The 19,184-nt window shown below is 49.6% G+C and overlaps 1 protein-coding gene across 3 annotated transcripts in view; it reads left to right on the forward strand.

Moving 5' to 3' along the window:
- The window catches only part of TENM3 (teneurin transmembrane protein 3), a 407,467-nt gene extending 388,993 nt beyond the window's left edge, over positions 1–18,474 (forward strand). For all 3 annotated transcript variants that reach the window (XM_037055127.1, XM_037055128.1, XM_037055129.1), the window contains 4 exons: positions 5,311–5,607; positions 8,800–10,411; positions 12,959–13,089; positions 15,190–18,474. In XM_037055127.1, the coding sequence (XP_036911022.1) occupies positions 5,311–5,607; positions 8,800–10,411; positions 12,959–13,089; positions 15,190–15,945 (2,796 nt within the window). In that variant the 3' untranslated portion in view covers positions 15,946–18,474. The remainder of the gene's footprint in view (positions 1–5,310; positions 5,608–8,799; positions 10,412–12,958; positions 13,090–15,189) is intronic.
- Positions 18,475–19,184: the final 710 nt, after the last annotated feature.

Here is a 19,184-nt window from a genome sequence, read left to right on the forward strand (position 1 = left end):
GGACATCCAGAACACTCATTTTCCTGACCTATACCATGATATCTATTTCATGGTCTAAATAATATATTATCTAGAAACTATCTAATGATATAGTCATGGCAGATAGAGCTATGCTGTGGGTCAGTAAAAGTACCCTGCTCTGCCTTTGGTCCCCACCATTGTCATGGAATCCTGGGAGACAATGGGAATAGGCTTTGAGAACCAAAGGCCCTGACCTGGAGCGTCTCAACCCTGTAGGCAGCGGTGGGGCATTCGGACCCACACAGCAGGCAGACGGATGGAGGGAGCTGTTTTGGCTGCCGGTCAGGAAAGTCACAGAAGAGAAAAGCAGGGCAGTACTTTGCCCAGAAACTCACAAGGAATATGTTGCCTGCTGTTCTTTGTACAACCGATGTCTTAGTGATTTTGTTTTATAACACTGCTTTTTTAGACAAAAAGAAATTAGGAGGGGTCGAGGAAAGCAGGGAAAACTCGATCTTAAGTCGCTGGTCCTGTGTCTGATTCTAAATGAAGAAACTCCCTCACTTTGGGGAGGAGGAGATCAGGAGGCCCAGGCCTGGCTTTGGTGCCCCTCTAAGGGGCGGAGCCAGGACTCGGCAACCAGCCGTCTCAGAAGGCACACTGTTCAAAGTGGTGCGGGCCGCACGGGCGGAGGGAGCTCCAGCTGATGTGAGCAAATGCTCCTGGAGACAATGCCAGGATGACAAGGGAGGGTTTCCTCCTTTCAAGATAAGATTGGATGTGCCAGCTCCAACTGCTAATTTCATTCCCCAGTGGATTCTGCGGGAGAAATGCTAAGGAGAAAGCGAGGACAGGAAAACCTGGTCTAAGGACTGGACCTGGAGTCTGCCAACTGGGGAAGAGTGGGGATGGGACGAGAGGGACACCAGAGGCCACCGCGGCACCTGGAGCAGCTGAAGCGCCACCCCGGAACACCTTCTCTCTTACCACCCATTATTTCCTGGCAGAAAGTTCTGTTTCGTTTCTGGCCACGTGTCTGACACAGGGTGGGCACTCAGACACTTATTCGATGGATGGGAGATGGAGGAAAAGCCAAGCTTATAAAAGCCAAGCTTATGGGTCATTTCTTTCACTGTGTCTAGGTCTTCCTAAAGAAGGGGGTGGGGTCTGTGCAGAGCACATCCTTGCGAACACTGGCCCACAGTGAACCAACCTAACACTAGCTAAGAGACAGCATAGACATAGTAGAGATAACACTACACACAGAAGTTTCAAATGTGTTAAAAGGACAAGGATTAGGAAAGGGAAAATGATGTAGGACACTAGAGACGTGAAAGCATTTTCTGTGAAATAGTGAAATAGTCCCTTTCCCTTCCCCAAAGGGAAGGGAGTGTATACAGTCAAAAATGACAAGAAGTAAAGTCAGGACAGAGATGCGGGGAAGCATAGCACAGGGAAGATTAGACAGCGCCATAGCTTGCTTATTTGTAGGTAAATTGTTTTCAAAAGACACGTGCATGAAAGCTGCTGCAGGTCTTTGCCTTATAATGTTTAGAAAACATTCCTAATTTTTGTCAGCAGTGGACATCGGAACCAGCCTTTAATCAGTTAAAAAAAATGTGTGACGCTCTAATAATAAAACTCATCTTCTAAACTTGCCCAGAATTTAGATGCTCAAAGAAAAAAAAATAGTGAGTTATTTTTTGAGAGAAATCCTCAAAATTAGCAAGCCAAAACTGTGTTTAAAGGCATGCCTACATATGATAGCACATTTAAACATTGCTATGCTGGTCCTGCCCATGTGACACCCCATTCCTCACTTTGATCTGAGGGGCACAGCCTCGAGTGGGACTCTATGACACAGTGGGCGCTCAGTGACATGTAGAGAGGCACAGAACAGTCTGCAGCCAGCTGATGTTCTCACAGGGACACCAGGGGCTCAAGGTGCCATCACCCAGCGTATGGGTCCTGAGCCGGCCCCGCCTCACTTCCCTCCACATCGGGACGCGTGAATATAATCCGACTGTGCCTTGTGTCTTTACACATCAAGCCACTGTTTTCACGTCCATATGCCTTCATGTTTCGAGTGTTCCAGGGGGCAAACAAGTGCCCCCTCCCAATATCAGAGGCACATGGTGATTAATTACAGCCGTGCTGCGTGTGATCTTTGAAAACGGGGAGTTTCCGCGCTCCCGTAAAAGAAGTGCGGTGCATCGCAAGGAATCCCGGTGGTCTCTTACCCAGACCCAGCCTCTGGATTCCTTTGTACGTAGCTGGAGGTACAGTCGTGGCCTGAGGGTGCGTGTTCTTCTTTTTTTAATCTCAGGTGAACTATTCCATTTAACTTGATATTGTGGAAAATATCATAATAAAAATATTTATGATCAGGCCACTGGGGCATGGAGTCATGCTGGTGCTTCATGACTGTCCAATAAAAACCAAGAAAGGTTGCCGGGTGGCCGTGATTTCATAAAGGTGTGATGAAGCAGGACTGTGTGCTAGGATGGAAATGTCCCTGGGCTTCGGCACCTCATTTACAACCCGAGGAGACGGTTTGGGCGTGTTGGAGAAGGAGATGGGGGGAGGATGGTGGGGGATACTTTTTTAGTGTCTTCTGAAATCTTACATAGTGAATCACGGTGGCTGGTGGCTGGACAAGTGACGATCGTCAAAACTGCGGTTTTCGTTGGGGGTGTGGAAAGCACAGGCGCTTTCTAATGCTCACCTCATTCTCCAGTGGGAGGAGACAGGGGAGGCATCGCCTGCAGTGTGTGTCCGGATGCAGGAACAATCAAGCTTCCATCCAGATGCTGTTCTCAGTGGCATCCCGTGTGGAGGCTCACACGGTGGTGGCGGTGAGGACACCGCTGAGTTTCACCAGGACACACTGGTGCTCGGCATCCCCTCTCACAAACCAAAACACCGTCCGAGGCCCAGGGGCAGGGCACAGGCAGGGGGGCAGACAGGGCGCCGATCTGTCTCTTCGCCCTCTTCCCAGTCGGAGCCGTCCTACCCGGTCTGCAGTCCAGATTTCCTACGCTCAAACCACAGGAAGTATCGCAAAGATAAAGGAGGGCTGAGGAAGCCAGTCGAGACTTGAGATACAAATTCAAGTGACTGCAAAGTAAAAGAGGAACAGATGGGCAAGGCCAAGGGCAGCATAGTGTGGGGGGCTCTCTGCAGCCTGGAATAACCTAAGGAAGGAAAAGGGGGGCAAAGCTAAACATGCAGGGAGTTTTTTCCTCCTTTTTGATCACAATCTGAGAAACACAAGAGGCCTGGGAAACCGCTTAAATTGTGCAAATCTCTACTTCAGGCATCAGAAACATTCAAATCCGAGGGGCAGAGCTGGGCTCTGCCCGTTGAGTACTGAGTTCATTTGCTATCAAATCGAATCTTTCTACCAACTTTCAAATGTATATTTGTAATATTAACCAGCAGCTTCTTTCCAAGATACACAAAGTGCTCTGCAAACCGAAACTCATAAAAGTTCACAGAATTCACATCAGACAGGGAGCGGCCAGGATGAAGACATTCCCAGGTGTGAAAACGGAAGGCCGGAAGTTTTCAGTGGGCAAGGCCCGGTGGCCTCAAAGCCATTGAAAGAGTCCGAACGCTCTGGGCAGGCGACCTCTGCATTGACAGATGGACGAAGCCGACTCGGAGGGGCCGGGAGCCCAAAGCCATGCAGCTTGGTTCTAGGCCCGATCAGCTCTGGAGGCCCCTGGGTTCCTGCCCACAGCAGGCACCTGCCCACACCCCACACCCCGCCACACCAGTGCACTCCATCTCTGCTGTGGTGCAGCGGTTTTCGTCTCTTCTTCCCTATCTGGTGGCTCTTAAACAATAGGACTGAAAGATGAAGACGCCCTAACTAACATCCAGGGCTCTGCTTACTTGTTTTCAGTGAATCTTCTCTCTGGGGGCTTCTTCTCCCCCAAATTGCTTTGCCTGTAAGGCATGAATGCTTTTTTTAGCTTTTATCGTTGCTTTTCTGTGGACTTCACAGTACTCCCCTTGAGCAGCTAACGGGAAAAGTGGAAGTGGAAGGAATATTTTTGTGGGACTTGTTTAATGCTGATGATAGAATGCACAAATTAGTTTCAACTCACATTTTACATAAATATACATGTATATTATATGTGTACCTATACATATATTTACAAATATACAGGGTAGGGCGAAAGTAGCCTTACAGTTCTTTGTATGGAAAGTAATACAATAATTAATAATACAAGAATAAGCTGTCCTGCGTACTCACAACTGTAAACCTACTTTTGTGCACGTTGTGTGTGTGTGTAAATAGGATGTGGTGAGTGTGTATAACTGATCAGCTGATGCTGTCTGTTTTGAAGGCTGTAGCCAGGACACGGCCATGTGAAATTAAGATTTTCCCATTTAATTTTTAACAATCCCAACTGTTAACAAGGTGTTGTGATGTACAAGCCACCACAGCCGCACAGGTGCTATAGAAGACCCGAGAGTGGAGGTGCTGGCCTCCCTTCGAGGGGGTCCCCAGTCTGCGAGCAGCGCGGGCCACAGTAACGCGGAACTCCACCGAGGCCGCGTGCCTGCCCCGCCGTGGCTCACCCACGCCTTGGATTGCAGACGAAGACGACGGAACGTGGCCGAAGACTCTGGACGTGGCGCCAGCCACGCGGAGACCTGCCACAGCAGCGTGCTACCAGATCTGCGCATCAGTCACACAAGTCAGACCGTGCAGGCATAGGAGCAGAGGACCCCAGGTCCCTGCCAGCTAACCAGATGTCACCCGAGAAAAAGGCAGCCAGGAAAATTGTGACGTTGCAGCACTTGGCCAAAAGCAACGATGGTGTTTGCAGCCTCCTGCTATTTCAGCTCATTAATAATTTACCGTACTGGGGGTTCCAACTTACACTTACTGCTCGACAAAAGGCTGCAGTCACACTTGCCACTGCTTTACTCAACGCAGCCGTGATGAACCTGCGGGACAGTCACTCTCCAGGGCTCGTGGGGGGCGGGGCTCAGAGCATTCGCAGAGGTGTCGCCCTTCCCACCCGTGTCTTCTTCACAAACTTTAAAGCAGATACGCCTGTGTCTTTTCCTTACCAGTTGCTCGGGTTTACAAAATGTAATTGAAAAGGTTTTGAACAAAAGCCAGGCTGTCTTCCTGCTCGGTGAAACCTTTTAAAAGAGCAGTTAATCTACTGCCTTGCACTTGTACCCAAGAACTTGCTAAATTAATTTACTGACATCCAGAATCAACCACCATAAACAGTGTTTAAACAACAGTGGGGACTCCGAAGGGTAGCAAGGCACCGGCACTGGGTCAGCGCGATTCATTTCAGTCTTGTGTCTCTGCTCCCACAGGTTAACGGCAGGAACCTCCTGTCGGTGGACTTTGACCGAACCACGAAGACAGAGAAGATCTACGACGACCACCGTAAATTCCTGCTGAGGATCGCCTACGACACGTCGGGGCACCCGACTCTCTGGCTGCCGAGCAGCAAGCTGATGGCCGTCAACGTCACCTACTCGTCCACCGGCCAAATTGCCAGCATCCAGCGAGGCACGACCAGCGAGAAAGTGGACTACGACGGACAGGGGAGGATCGTGTCGAGGGTCTTCGCTGACGGTAAAACGTGGAGCTACACGTACTTAGAAAAGGTACGTCAGCACGCACAGTGCAGAGAGAGGGGCATGGCCAGGATTTGTCAGCAGTCTCCCCGAGCACCACTGCAGGGGCGGGGGAGAGGGACATGTGACTGTGTTCCACTTATTACTTATCGACACATGAGTCTAGTTCAGACAGCAGTGCTGAGCTCCTGCATCAGCACAGTTCCTCCTCCTTAGTGAAATCCTGCTGTCTGAGACCCTGGGCAGTGGTTTATGCTGTGAACGAACAGGCAGTGACACTGTCCACCTGCCAAGCGTCTGCATGGACCACACTCACAAGTTAGACCCAGGGCATGTAAGTCACTTGTAAATCATCTCGGCGCCGGGTCTGTCATTGAAGCCAAAGCCAGACCTTACACGGGGAAAGCCGTCAGGTTCGTGTTGTGGCCGCAGAGCTGCGCCATGACCCTGCAAAGCGTGTGGGCCCTGTGTACGCATGGTTAACCAAAAGAGGCTACTTTTGAGAAGCCACGCTTCAGGAACACCGTGGCATCTCTCCTTTCTTCCGCCTAGAAAAGGCGGACATCCTAGCTTGGGCCTTCTCTCTCCCATTCTTAAGAACTGTGAGCGATACCAAAGCAGACGTCAAGTTCCAGGTGTGCCGAACGTGTCGTTTGGGGTAGAGACTGGAGAGCAGAGGGAGTGGGGTTGAGAGGAAGGAGAGGGAAAGGGTCATCTCCCTGGAATTCCTTTCTTAAGAAATATGACCCACCAAAGAGCACACTCATGGGGTCCTTCGCTGGCCTTTGAAACGCACTCGAGCCCTAGAAAGCGATTTGGTTTTGAGTTCTGCCGCCTCCCACACCTCCGAGCTCTCACCACCAGACAGCAGCCTGCGTGACATGCTCAGCTCTGGACAGTCACTGCCCTCACACCCACTCAGTGCACACAGAGTAGCTTCTGCGCCCAAACCCTCACATCCACAGCACTGTGCTCAGCTCACGCAATCTGGGTCTCCGGAAGAAGTGGGCCATGCAGCCCCACAGCCTCAGCCTCGACCCTGCACCGGGGCTGTGCTGTCAGTTCTGGTCTCCCTGAGAGCCAGTGTCAGCTCCACAGTTCACGGTCGGATGCTACTGTCTTCAGGTGGCCCCCCAACTTCAGATGCTGCCAGCAAGGACCCCACTCACCAGCCTCTCCTCCTGCAAACCCACTGACGTGCTCAGCCCTGAGACAAGGGACCACGTCTATGTCCTCACAGCTGCCGCCCAGCTGGGCGCTCGACCAGCCCTTTGTTGGGAGACCACAGAGAGAGCCCCCTGCACACACACCTTCCAGGAACAAATCCTGACACCTAGAAAGTAGTTCCCCCTCCAACCCAACCAGCCCCGGGACCACTTCTCCCTGGAGAGGCTGGGAGAGGACCACTGCTTCCTTCCGGAATGCCTTTCCCAGCTGGAATCCAGGACAGAGAAGAGCACCAGGAACAAAAATGCCCAGACCCCCAAAATTGAGAGTGGTGACCATAGGGTGACTGAAAAATATTTAAGGGCAGCAAGGAGCATGTCGCCTTCGCGCATGAATAGGGAGGGGTTAGGAAAGCCAGCAGGTGTGTGCTCATCCTGTCCCGGAAACCCCTCACATCCACCCAAACTGCCTCCATTTCCTTGCCAAATTAGGCACACTGAGCCGAAACTTAATCACAGGGAAACAAATAATGTCTCACAATCTCCCACCAGATGGGATTTTAAGTGATTGTGAAACTGCGTGCTGATTCCTGTGAATTCATCAACAGTCCGAGCCCCCCCCCCCGCCCCGCCCCGTGGAAGACCAGGAACTACAGGAACCACGTGCAGGACACTGACCGTGTCCTGCGGGACACTGACCACTCAGCCTGCGTGCAAAGGAGCCCTACATGCACCCACAGGGGAGGTGCTGCAGGAGCGGGTCCCACGGACTGCCGTGGACGGTGGTGCACAGCGAGAGAATAAGCCCAAGCCTTGGGCATTTCAACCTCACAAGCAGAGCAGAAGCCCCGGGAGGGCTGGCGACCAGAGCATCCTACGGTTCGGCGGCCCTTCCCTGTGGTCTAATGGGGTGCAGAGGAAGCTTCCCCGAGGGAAGACCCCTGTGCCCAGTGTGACTATCGAGCTGCCTCAAGCAGCCAACTTATCTGGGCCTCATGAATGCATGTCTTTTGTCTCCCTGCAATTACTGGCAAAATAAGCAAAGCTAATTTTTGTTTATGTATTTATTCATTTCATAATTTAGCACCAAAGCTGTGTATGGTCCAGAAACCGTGTTTACAACACCTGCTGTATAGAATCGTTTGGGACTCAGAAAAGGAAATTTCAAAATGTCGATTTCATTGTCATCACAGATGCCATCCAAGAATTTGCAAACAGACCTGACCAGTGTGGCTCAGTTGGTTGGGCACCGCTAAGTGAAAGGCTGCCAGTTTGATTCCCAGTCCAGATTCCCATGCCTGGGTTGCAGGTTCAGTCCCTGGTCAGGGCACATAGGAGAGGCAATTGATCAATGTTTCTCTCTCACATTGATGTTTCTCTCCCTTTCTTTTTCCCTTCCTCCCCCTCTCTAAAAATATTTTTTAAGAACTTGCAAACAAACCAAAAAACCCATCCCCAGGTTCATATTTCTATTAAGGGCATTTACAGCTCTTGCCCACCGCGGGATTAATTTAGCAATGTTTGTTGACATTGATGCTTTATCCATTTGGGGCTAATTTTATGTCTCTCTTCATAAAATAATATTCTGAATGTTTTGCTCCTCCCCCAAATCCTCTGAAAATTAAAACAGGATTTGAGAGGCTCTTTAACCCAACGAGGGAAAAGCCACCTCACTAAGTAATTGCTGCTTGTGGGTAGCATTGCCTCCCCCCAGGCTCTTTTCCCCTTAAAATACTGCCTCTGAAGCCACGGCCCGCGCCTCCATCCTGACCCGCCCAAGCCCACTGACAATCTGCCTCCTGAGGGCAGCGAGGGCCCGGAAATGGGTGAACTGGTCCCGACAAGTGGCATGTTATGAATCTCAAGCCACTCATCGTAGAACCCCTCACAATTAAGCATCCGAGCAAATGAGGTAGGGACTCGTTGGTGGCATGTAAGGTCAAGGATAACTCGGTTAAAATGAAGATCATTCTCCCAAGCGTCTCTGTGGTCACGGCACCCGCTCTTGCCTCCCGCGTTCGAGGGCAGCAGCTAACGGTGCGCTCTCTCGTTGCAGTCCATGGTCCTGCTGCTGCACAGCCAGAGGCAGTACATCTTCGAGTACGACACGTGGGACCGGCTGTCGGCCATCACCATGCCCAGCGTGGCCCGCCACACCATGCAGACCATCCGGTCCATCGGCTACTACCGCAACATATACAACCCCCCGGAGAGCAACGCCTCCGTCATCACCGACTACAACGAGGAGGGGCTGCTCCTGCAAACGGCCTTCCTGGGCACGAGTCGGAGGGTCCTGTTCAAGTACAGACGGCAGACCAGGCTCTCGGAGATCCTGTACGACAGCACCAGAGTCAGCTTCACCTACGATGAGACGGCAGGAGTCCTGAAAACGGTGAACCTCCAGAGCGAGGGTTTCATTTGCACCATCAGGTACAGGCAGATCGGCCCCCTGATTGACAGACAGATCTTCCGCTTCAGTGAAGACGGGATGGTAAATGCGAGATTTGACTACAGCTACGACAACAGCTTTCGAGTGACCAGCATGCAGGGTGTCATCAATGAGACTCCACTGCCCATTGACCTCTACCAGTTCGATGACATTTCTGGCAAAGTCGAGCAGTTCGGAAAATTTGGAGTTATATACTATGACATCAACCAGATCATTTCCACGGCAGTCATGACTTACACGAAGCACTTCGATGCTCACGGCCGCATCAAGGAAATTCAGTACGAGATCTTCAGGTCGCTCATGTACTGGATCACAATCCAGTACGACAACATGGGCCGGGTGACCAAGAGAGAGATTAAGATAGGGCCCTTTGCCAACACCACCAAATACGCCTACGAGTACGACGTGGACGGGCAGCTGCAGACGGTCTACCTGAACGAGAAGATCGCGTGGCGCTACAACTACGACCTCAACGGCAACCTCCACCTGCTGAACCCCAGCAGCAGCGCCCGCCTGACCCCTCTGCGCTACGACCTGCGGGACAGGATCACCCGACTGGGCGACGTCCAGTACCGGCTGGACGAGGACGGCTTCCTGCGCCAGAGGGGCGCCGAGATCTTCGAGTACAGCTCCAAGGGGCTCCTCACTCGCGTCTACAGCAAGGGCAGCGGCTGGACGGTGGTCTACCGGTACGACGGCCTGGGGAGGCGCGTTTCCAGCAAGACCAGCCTGGGGCAGCACCTGCAGTTTTTCTACGCCGACCTCACCTACCCCACGAGGATCACTCACGTCTACAACCATTCGAGTTCAGAGATCACCTCCCTCTACTACGATCTGCAGGGCCACCTTTTCGCCATGGAGATCAGCAGCGGGGATGAATTCTACATCGCGTCAGACAACACAGGGACGCCGCTGGCCGTGTTCAGCAGCAACGGGCTCATGCTGAAACAGATTCAGTACACCGCCTACGGCGAAATCTACTTCGACTCCAACACCGACTTTCAGCTGGTGATTGGATTTCACGGCGGCCTGTACGACCCGCTCACAAAGTTAATCCACTTCGGGGAGAGGGATTATGACATTTTGGCCGGGCGGTGGACAACACCAGACATAGAAATCTGGAGGAGAATCGGGAAGGACCCAGCTCCTTTTAACCTGTATATGTTCAGGAATAACAACCCTGCGAGCAAAATCCACGATGTGAAAGACTACATCACAGGTAAGCGTCCTTTCCTCTCCTTTCCAGGTACTCAGTTGCTTTGATCCTTAGATTAATACACAGGATACCTGGAGTTGCTTGCTCTTACTTTATGCTTTACTCAGGCAGAATCAAATGCCTAACTTCTTACGTGTTTGTGGAACCAGAGAGAAACCAAAAGGGAAACAGACGTACTTGTTACTTCCTGTTCTGCTTGCCAATGCCCAAGGCCACATTTTCCAAAATGACAGGGAATCCTGTCACTCAAGGGAAGTGACATGGAAGGTGCAGAAAACACACCGAACTTGGAGTCCCCAAATTGCAGTTCATATCCTGCCTCCTCTCCCACAAGTCATGTGTCTTTGTAGACAAGTCCGGTTGATTCTGGTGGAAAGAATCGCTGGGAAACACAACGCGGTGTGGCTCACCATCTCACCCCCAGGAGGCGTGTCACGCTCTGTTCACTGCCACCCCTGCAGGACAGCAAAGGAGCAATTCCTCCCATTAGCTGCTTAGACGCATATGCTGTTTCTGCCCCGACTTCTGTCCCCTTATTCCACTGTCTTCATCGCTGGGTAGTGCAGTTCGGCACTATTAGTGGCCACACACAAACTGCCCTGCCAATAAGGGGTAATTTCCAGGATACAGATTTAAGATCTTTCCAAGTTTAGTGCATTCAGTTGAAAACATCAGATCCCACTTCCGCCACCGTGGAACACCTGGGACACAAAACAGAGACAAGGTCCCAGCAAGCAGGACCCTCGTCCCCTTCAGTAGCTGCCTTCTCCACTCATCCTCCGCTCCCAGGACCCTGGGTCCTTTGGCTTCCACCTTCCATTCCAGAATCACAGGGCCACTGTTAACCTCCGAACTACATTTGTGTTTCCTGGAGGAAGGGTCTTTCCTGTTTTCTCTTTTTGTTTGTTTTTCATTTGGTTTAGTTCGTGGTGGGTTTTTTTTTCTGTTTTGTTTTTTGCTCCTTCAGGCTGTCTCTTTCCTTGCTCAGTACTGGAGGTGTGCCCAGGTGTCTGCTTTCTCAGATCTCCGGACACCTCAACATGCCGCCCCCTGTTCGTTTCACATCTGCCTCCTGCTTTTCCAGACTTCCTAGAGCTTTCTCTCTTCCATGTGAACCCGCTGCACGGCCCTTCTCGCAGGACCCTAATTCAGCAGCCCCCTGTGACATCCTCCTTCGTGCTTTTTCAGCACAGATCTGCGTTCACGTCCCAGCATTCTGGCAATGCTTTCTTTTCAATACTTAGACCCTTTGATTTTCACTGTTACACCAACATCATTCAATATTGGGACCCTTGCCTCCAATATTCTACCAATCATGAGCATTTTCTCCAAACACGAGATAGACAGACAGACAGACAGACATCTCTTTCTGTCCTGCATGATGCACTTGGGGGTTCTCTCTCCCCACCACCCCGACCCCCACTTACAAGAGCACCACTGATTGGAGAGCCACGTGATGCCCGCACAAAGGACCTGCCAGCCTGGCGACGAGGTGAGAGCCTGTGCCCTGAAGAAGGAAAGAGGAGGCGAGCAGCTCTCCATCATTCTGACAAGCAGTCAAACACTGGTTATTTAAGAGGTGTTGACAGGGGCTGCCTGGAAGGCAGGAAAGCCCGTGGCTCCCGAATCCATCCTCTCCTAGCAACGCGGGCTGCAGGGGAGGCCACACCAGCATTTTCTGAACAACATCAAAAGGGAGAGGGAACAGCATAAAATATATTAGGTGAAATGCAATTTCAGATTTTCCAGCAATGTGCTTAATATATAAAATAATCTACACCCGACTGTACTCATAAAGCTGCAAGCCTGCTGAGCAGTTTTGTAACATTGTAACCTCCAGAAGAGAATAAAAGCCTGATTCTGAGCTTAATGGCTTTCGGAGTCACGTGGCAATATTTTAAAATACCATTTTACAGGTTTCTAGGCTCTCTCCCCCAAAAGTTTGTTTCCTTCCACCTGTGCACAGGGAACCTTTGAAGTGCTAACGAGTGACAATCAGAAGTTCTGTGCCCTGGGCCACTTCTGCCAGCTTTCAGCATCCATCTTTGATTAAGTATCTGCTGTTGATTTTAATACGCTCAATTTAGGTTTTTATGAAGGGAAAATGGGTTGTGGAACTCGGCATATCCTCAGGCAGCCACTTTTGAAAGACAGTAATGCACAACTTCTTTCTAAGACTAGTTTTTACCGACTGCAAAACAAATTTCCTCTGTTTTCCACAACTACGGCTCTTCCCTGCGGCTGTGGGTTGTCACTGCCTTTCCCCATCACTGTTACTAACACGGGATGCAGCGCAGCGCCCATGAGTTGATTTGGTCTGTCCACGTGAGTGTCTCCTACTGTGTGCATCTTCTGTAGCCCCTGCCGTAGGTGTCCAGGTTATTGTCTCCATGTCTAAAAATGGAGAGTGGGTGTTAAATTGTCAGGGCAAACATGTGCTCCTCTTTGGGTTCTTATTTGTGAATTCAGGTTCTCTTTAAGGTAAGAATTCAAATGCAGGAAAGCACAGAATAACTCCAACACCTGTCCTGTGGCACGTTCTCCCCCTAGATGTTAACAGCTGGCTGGTGACCTTCGGCTTCCACCTGCACAACGCCATTCCTGGGTTCCCAGTCCCCAAGTTCGATCTGACGGAGCCCTCCTACGAGCTCGTGAAGAGCCAGCAGTGGGAGGACACGCCGGTAAGAAACGAAAAGCAAACCCACAGAAAGGTGCTGAGTGGCTTACTTGTGTCTCCTTTACCCGTAGTTAATCAGACTACCCTTGTGAAGACTGTACCAAAGACAGGTTTTAATTTTTAGGACTCTCTTCGGGAAGAAAAACAACACTTTTCTCTGCATTGCTGTTCAGCAAACCAGGGGCCAGTGAAACGGGCCTGAATCTGTTTTTAGTGATGCAAATAATAACACAGAAAGACATTATCAACAGTTAATAAAATGCAGAAGCCCTTTTTTTTTCAGTGCCAGGTTTCTACAAAGAACCCCATGAAACCACATTTTTGGCCCTGGGCAGCTGAATGCAAAGATACAATAAACATGAAGGCAGGGCTGCTAATATTACAAATTAGCAGCCCACAAACAATGCCACAAAGCTCACCTTTTTTAGAAAACATTAACAGCGTTTCATGGGAAACAATTAAAAATAAAATGTAAGTCTCCCCCTACAACTAAGTGCTTATGGAATTTTCCTGAAAATAATAGATCAGGAGGCCTATAACTGTTCTGAGAAAAAAAAAAGAATGGAGAATTGCAAAGTCAAAGCTGCCGTTTCAGAAAATAGTATTTTTAATTCCCACCATTCAAAGATCTGAAAGGAATGCACAACAAAACACCAGAATTTCTAGCTTAAAGCAAGAATCATTAAAGATCAAGAAATTGGGTTACTCCGTAATGATAAGACGAGGGTGCAGAGTTTCTTAAAAAGATTAACTCCCCCTCCCCTTGAGCAGTTTCCTATCATTTCAATGAATATAAAGAGAAAAGCCAACTGTGTCTAAAACACGCAGCACATATACAGTCTCACTAACTCTGTTTTCTGGTACATGTTTCATAACATAAAAGCAGTTCCTTTTTCCGGTGTCATCTTTACATTTAAAAAGCAAACCCATCAGTGTCCCGGGCCTGGGAGCCATTTTAACATTTCTGATGGCAAATACTGTCTAATACTGTCTGATACTGTCTGATACTGTCTAATACCATCTAATACTGGCAAATTCTGATAACGCACCAGGAAGACGTCCCGGAGCTTCCCGATGCATTGAAGAAGCACCTCCTCATTGTGTATGACTTTCCAACGTGTTGGAAAACGTTGAAGTCTTACTCTACGACTGGAATGGTCACCTTCTTTCCTAGGCAGCCTTTGAAACAGAATTCAGGTTCTCTGTCAAGAGACATACATGCACTCTAAGGACAGCCTAGGGAATCGCTGGCCAAGACGTGGAGGCCGCCCCAAGTTCACAAAAACAAATGTTTCTTTCACTGTTGCAAATGAAGCAGATGTTTCCATTTGGAAAACACTGGCCGGCCACACATCTGGGAGTGTAAGAAAATGGCTGGGTTAAGATGCCCCCAATTTAAATCATTTGCCAGTGTAAAGGGGGCCCTGTCCCTAAGTCTCCAAAAAAAATTCATGTTTTCCCCCAGTCTTACAACAAATGCAATCCCCAGCTGTCCCACTGCGCACTCATCCTTGCTCATTTCAGTTCTGCTGGCGAAATTCAACTGACACTGTTCAGTAGGAGAGGGTGCGGCGTTTCCCTCCGTTAAAGCATAAGCACTTAAAAGCATGTGAGGGGGGACGCAGCGATCTGGCCCTCAGCACCCCAGCCTTTCCGAGACTGGGTTTTTTGCTGCGTACACAAAGCTGCTGGGAGGAAGGACCGTATGAGTTGGGTTCTCCAAATGGGACAGACGCGGGTAAAGGGCATCTAGAAACTGAAAGAAAAAGAGCTAAAAACATGACTATTGTGCCCACGTTAGACACGAAAAAGCTCTGCACTAATACATGATAGAATTAGTTACCTCATTTTACATTTCAAAACACATTTGGATCAGCCTGAGGGGTGGGCATCTTGAGTGCATTTCTCCACGCAGGGTTCTTTAAGCCTTTTCATCTCTAAAGCACCGATGGAGGTTTTAATAAATGCCCTGGAGCTCTCCGCCCAATACCCTCCCCCCATTTTGTCAGGAGTGGGAGCAATGCCAGGAAGCTGGGCTCCCGGCAACCGGGAGCTACAGCTGTTCTCTAAACCTCCCCCTGTTCTGTTCTGTTCCCTTTTCCAGCCCATTTTTGGAGTTCAGCAACAAGTGGCGAGGCAAGCCAAGGCCTTCCTGTCCCTGGGGAAGATGGCAGAGGTGCAGGTGAGCCGGCGCAAGGGCGGCGGCGCGCAGTCGTGGCTGTGGTTCGCCACGGTCAAGTCGCTGATCGGCAAGGGCGTCATGCTGGCCGTCAGCCAGGGCCACGTGCAGACCAACGTGCTCAACATCGCCAACGAGGACTGCATCAAGGTGGCGGCCGTGCTCAATAACGCCTTCTACCTGGAGAACCTGCACTTCACCATCGAGGGCAAGGACACGCACTACTTCATCAAGACCAGCACGCCCGAGAGCGACCTGGGCACGCTGCGGCTGACCAGCGGCCGCAAGGCCCTGGAGAACGGCATCAACGTGACCGTGTCGCAGTCCACCACCGTGGTCAACGGCAGGACGCGCAGGTTCGCCGACGTGGAGATGCAGTTCGGCGCGCTGGCGCTGCACGTGCGCTACGGCATGACGCTGGACGAGGAGAAGGCGCGCATCCTGGAGCAGGCGCGGCAGCGCGCGCTCGCCCGTGCCTGGGCGCGCGAGCAGCAGCGCGTGCGCGACGGCGAGGAGGGCGCGCGCCTCTGGACGGAGGGCGAGAAGCGGCAGCTGCTGAGCGCGGGCAAGGTGCAGGGCTACGACGGCTACTACGTGCTGTCCGTGGAGCAGTACCCCGAGCTGGCCGACAGCGCCAACAACATCCAGTTCCTGCGGCAGAGCGAGATCGGCAAGAGGTAACCCCGCCCCCTCGGGGACCGGGACAGGGACGGCGGCCCGCGAGCCAAACCCCACTTCGCTCAGATTTGTCTGTAGCACAATCCGCCTGGGACTCTCGGACACTGAAGAGCCTTCTGCGAGGATGGTACCGCTATTTTAGAAAGAAAATCCACGGGAGAAAAAACAAAAACAGAACTCCTTTTCTGAATGACCTTAAAGGTGATCGGCTTTAAAGAATATGTTTACATATGCATATCGCTGCACTCAGTTGGACTGAAGGTACTAATAAAAGGAACAAATAATAAAAAGAAAGGGGGGAAAAAGGCCTAATCCTTTCGCCCTGGGCCATCTGTTCCTTTGAGGCGCTGTATTTAACGAGGGTAAAAATACCTCGGTGGTTCCAAATATTATCGAATTGTCGACCTTCACTTACAGAGAGGTAGTGTCTGCGTAGAGTGTGATGTATGTCTCTGTTAACTTTGCAATGCGGGGCGGAATTACAGCTCATAGGCGACCCACCTGCTCCCTGTGCTGCTCTGTAAAAGGACACGGGCACCAGTGACTTCTCCAGGGGGAGTTCGTAGTGCATTTTACGATGCTGTCATGGTTTGCCTGGGTGGGGTGGAAAACTGGCAGATACAAACCTTGTCACTGATAAGCAAAGGAACCCCTGATTTTTTTGTAAATTATGTGAGACAAGTTGTTTATGGATTTTTATATGAATTACAATTTACTGTACATCAAATATTAGTCTCAGAGGAGTTAATTTATGTAAAGTGTTTAAAAGTTTATACTTAAAAATAAAATGATAAAAACATGTGAGCTGTGTGATTTTTTTAAAGGATTGCACCTTTTGTTACCTGTTATAGCTGTACAGTATAAATTATTATATTGTAGAGATATAACGACTTATGCCTATAATGTCAGAAGTGTTAATATTTTTGTATTAGGTTGAGAAATGTGCAGCTTTCTATCACTAAATGGATAGACAGTACAATCCTAAGTGGGTGGCTATCCAGAGAATCGCCTCTTTCTCTTCCTTCTCTTTCCCATCAGGCCGCTGTCCTCACCAATATCCAATGAGAGGCACAGTAGAAATCTAAGGCCCGTGAAATGTATTGGGGGCGGCGAGCAGGCAGGAGGTGTTTCAGCTCGCCTCTCTCGGCCCTAACAGTCAATGGGGAGTTGATATAATTTAACCACAGGGTTTTCACTGTTCCTTGAAGCTCCATTTCATGACAGAGGCGAGAGATCACATCAAATGCTCGGGGAAACTGGGAAGAAAAGGACCTCATGTAGTCGTGACCATGAACATGTGTCTTAAGATCTAGGAAGGACGGCAGAAACCCAGCAGCGGTGAGCGAGCCAGATGGAGTAGGTCAGGGTCACTCTGCTAGACTTGGGTTTGGACCCTGGGGTCACCAAGAGGGACAAAAAGGGAGAGATGCTCCTGTGAGCCCACACTCCCCAGCCACCTTGGAAGCCCACAGCCCCTGCTCTGTCTGGGAAGCTGGGGTGGCAGGTCCAACCGGCAGTGAGTAGACAGCTGTGCCCTCCTGCGCATGTGCGCGCAGGGCCCAGCCCAGCTCATCCACATTCCTGTGCTGGCTCAGCCACTCTGGCAAATCTCTTTCGTGAGCACTAAATTCAGCCACAAAAATATTTTTAGAAAATATTTCTCAGTTCATCGAGCTATAGTACACACTGTTTTCCTCTATGTATAATGGTGATAAAATATAGCAAGTGAACATGTCGTAAATATAAAGGTTCAAGTGATGTATTGAAAATAATTTTCTAACTGCTTTGTATGTATCACATACCCTAAATTGCACAGTAGGCGTGTTTATTAAACAGATTGGCTGGGAAAGTTTCAAAATAGCTACTGAGTTGACAGTATCAGTGCTATTGCTGTCTTTGTGTATTTGGTAGAGCATACCGAAGTAATTAATCTTCTAATGAATGCTGATATTTTATTAGAATGAAAGCACAGATTAGCATTAATATTTTTTACCCTGGAAGCCCTTTGGCAAGTATTATGAAGCCCAAATTTAGGAAACCGTGAGATGTCAAACCACATAAACACGGCTCTGTTTTATGTTTTCTTTTCTAACTGTTAGGTGTCTGCAGTTCTGTTTGGTGGAATTTCTGCAGGACTGTAGTTAGCATGCTGTAAGTACTTTTGGTTGAAATAGGCTCTGAGTCTAAATTCTCAGAAATGCTCCTGATGTATCGACCTTGAAAAGCTTGTACCGCGTGGCAGAAGTGAAGTCTAATCTTACCCTCTTCTCGACACGGACTGGTCCCTTACACTGGCCCAGATAACAGATTTACAGTATCGCCTGGTGCTCATTTTAGATGAAGTCAAATCAACCCAATTAGTGTCTTGTTAGTAGGTCTAATGAGCCTATTTCTTTCTAAAAAGACTTGTGATCCGGACATGCTTTTACAAGAAATAGTGACCTTGGGGAATATGTAAACAAAAGACCTTTTTTTCTAAGAGCTCGGGGTGTGGGGGGAAAGTATAATGAAAAGAATTAGCTTACAAAAAAAGAAATTGATATTCAAAGTATTTTAGGCAAAGCCAGTCAAAAATGCTTTCATGATATTTTGAGATGTAAATTTTGTCTGATTTGTATTGTTCTTTTCATTTGCCTTCTTAACTTTATATGTGACCTGAATTTTCCATAACTTGATGACTATAGATTGCATCTAGGCATTCCAATAAAAGCCAACCCAATGTGTGTGTGTTCTTTTTTTTTTTTTTTTAAATAACCTCGGGCCAGCAGGATTGCTTTTGTGTGTGAGAGTGGAGGATGCAAATACATACGGTGCTTGGGGTATTGATTCACCTGCAACCCAGTTGGGAATATCTTCTGTTGTGTTTTTTTTTCTTATGTCTGTGTCCACTGGCCAGACTGCCCTCTCAGCGCTGTGCCCTTCACAGGGGACTCTTCTGTGGCCTACTTCAGAAAAATGTTAGATGCACACCCACAAAGCCAAGCATTACCACTGTAAGGATACTGCTTGAGAGCAGGCCTCGTTCCTGTGATCCTGGCAATACGTGCTTGATCATAACACTTGATTAGAATAATCTGTTCGAGCCTGATAGACTCCCAAGCTCCTGGAGATGTCTGAATCTACCCCGAGACCCGCTGACCCGGGGTACGTGGTTCAGCAACTCCAGGCTGGCAGGCCAGGGCTTTGAGCTTAGTCTGAAAAGGCAGCCTTCAGCACACTGGCTCTGTAGTGACACCCTCCAC

This window comes from Sturnira hondurensis, unplaced genomic scaffold, assembly GCF_014824575.4.
Source record: "Sturnira hondurensis isolate 20B ecotype Veracruz unplaced genomic scaffold, ASM1482457v3 Scaffold0008640, whole genome shotgun sequence".
NCBI classification, from domain to species: Eukaryota; Metazoa; Chordata; class Mammalia; order Chiroptera; family Phyllostomidae; genus Sturnira; species Sturnira hondurensis.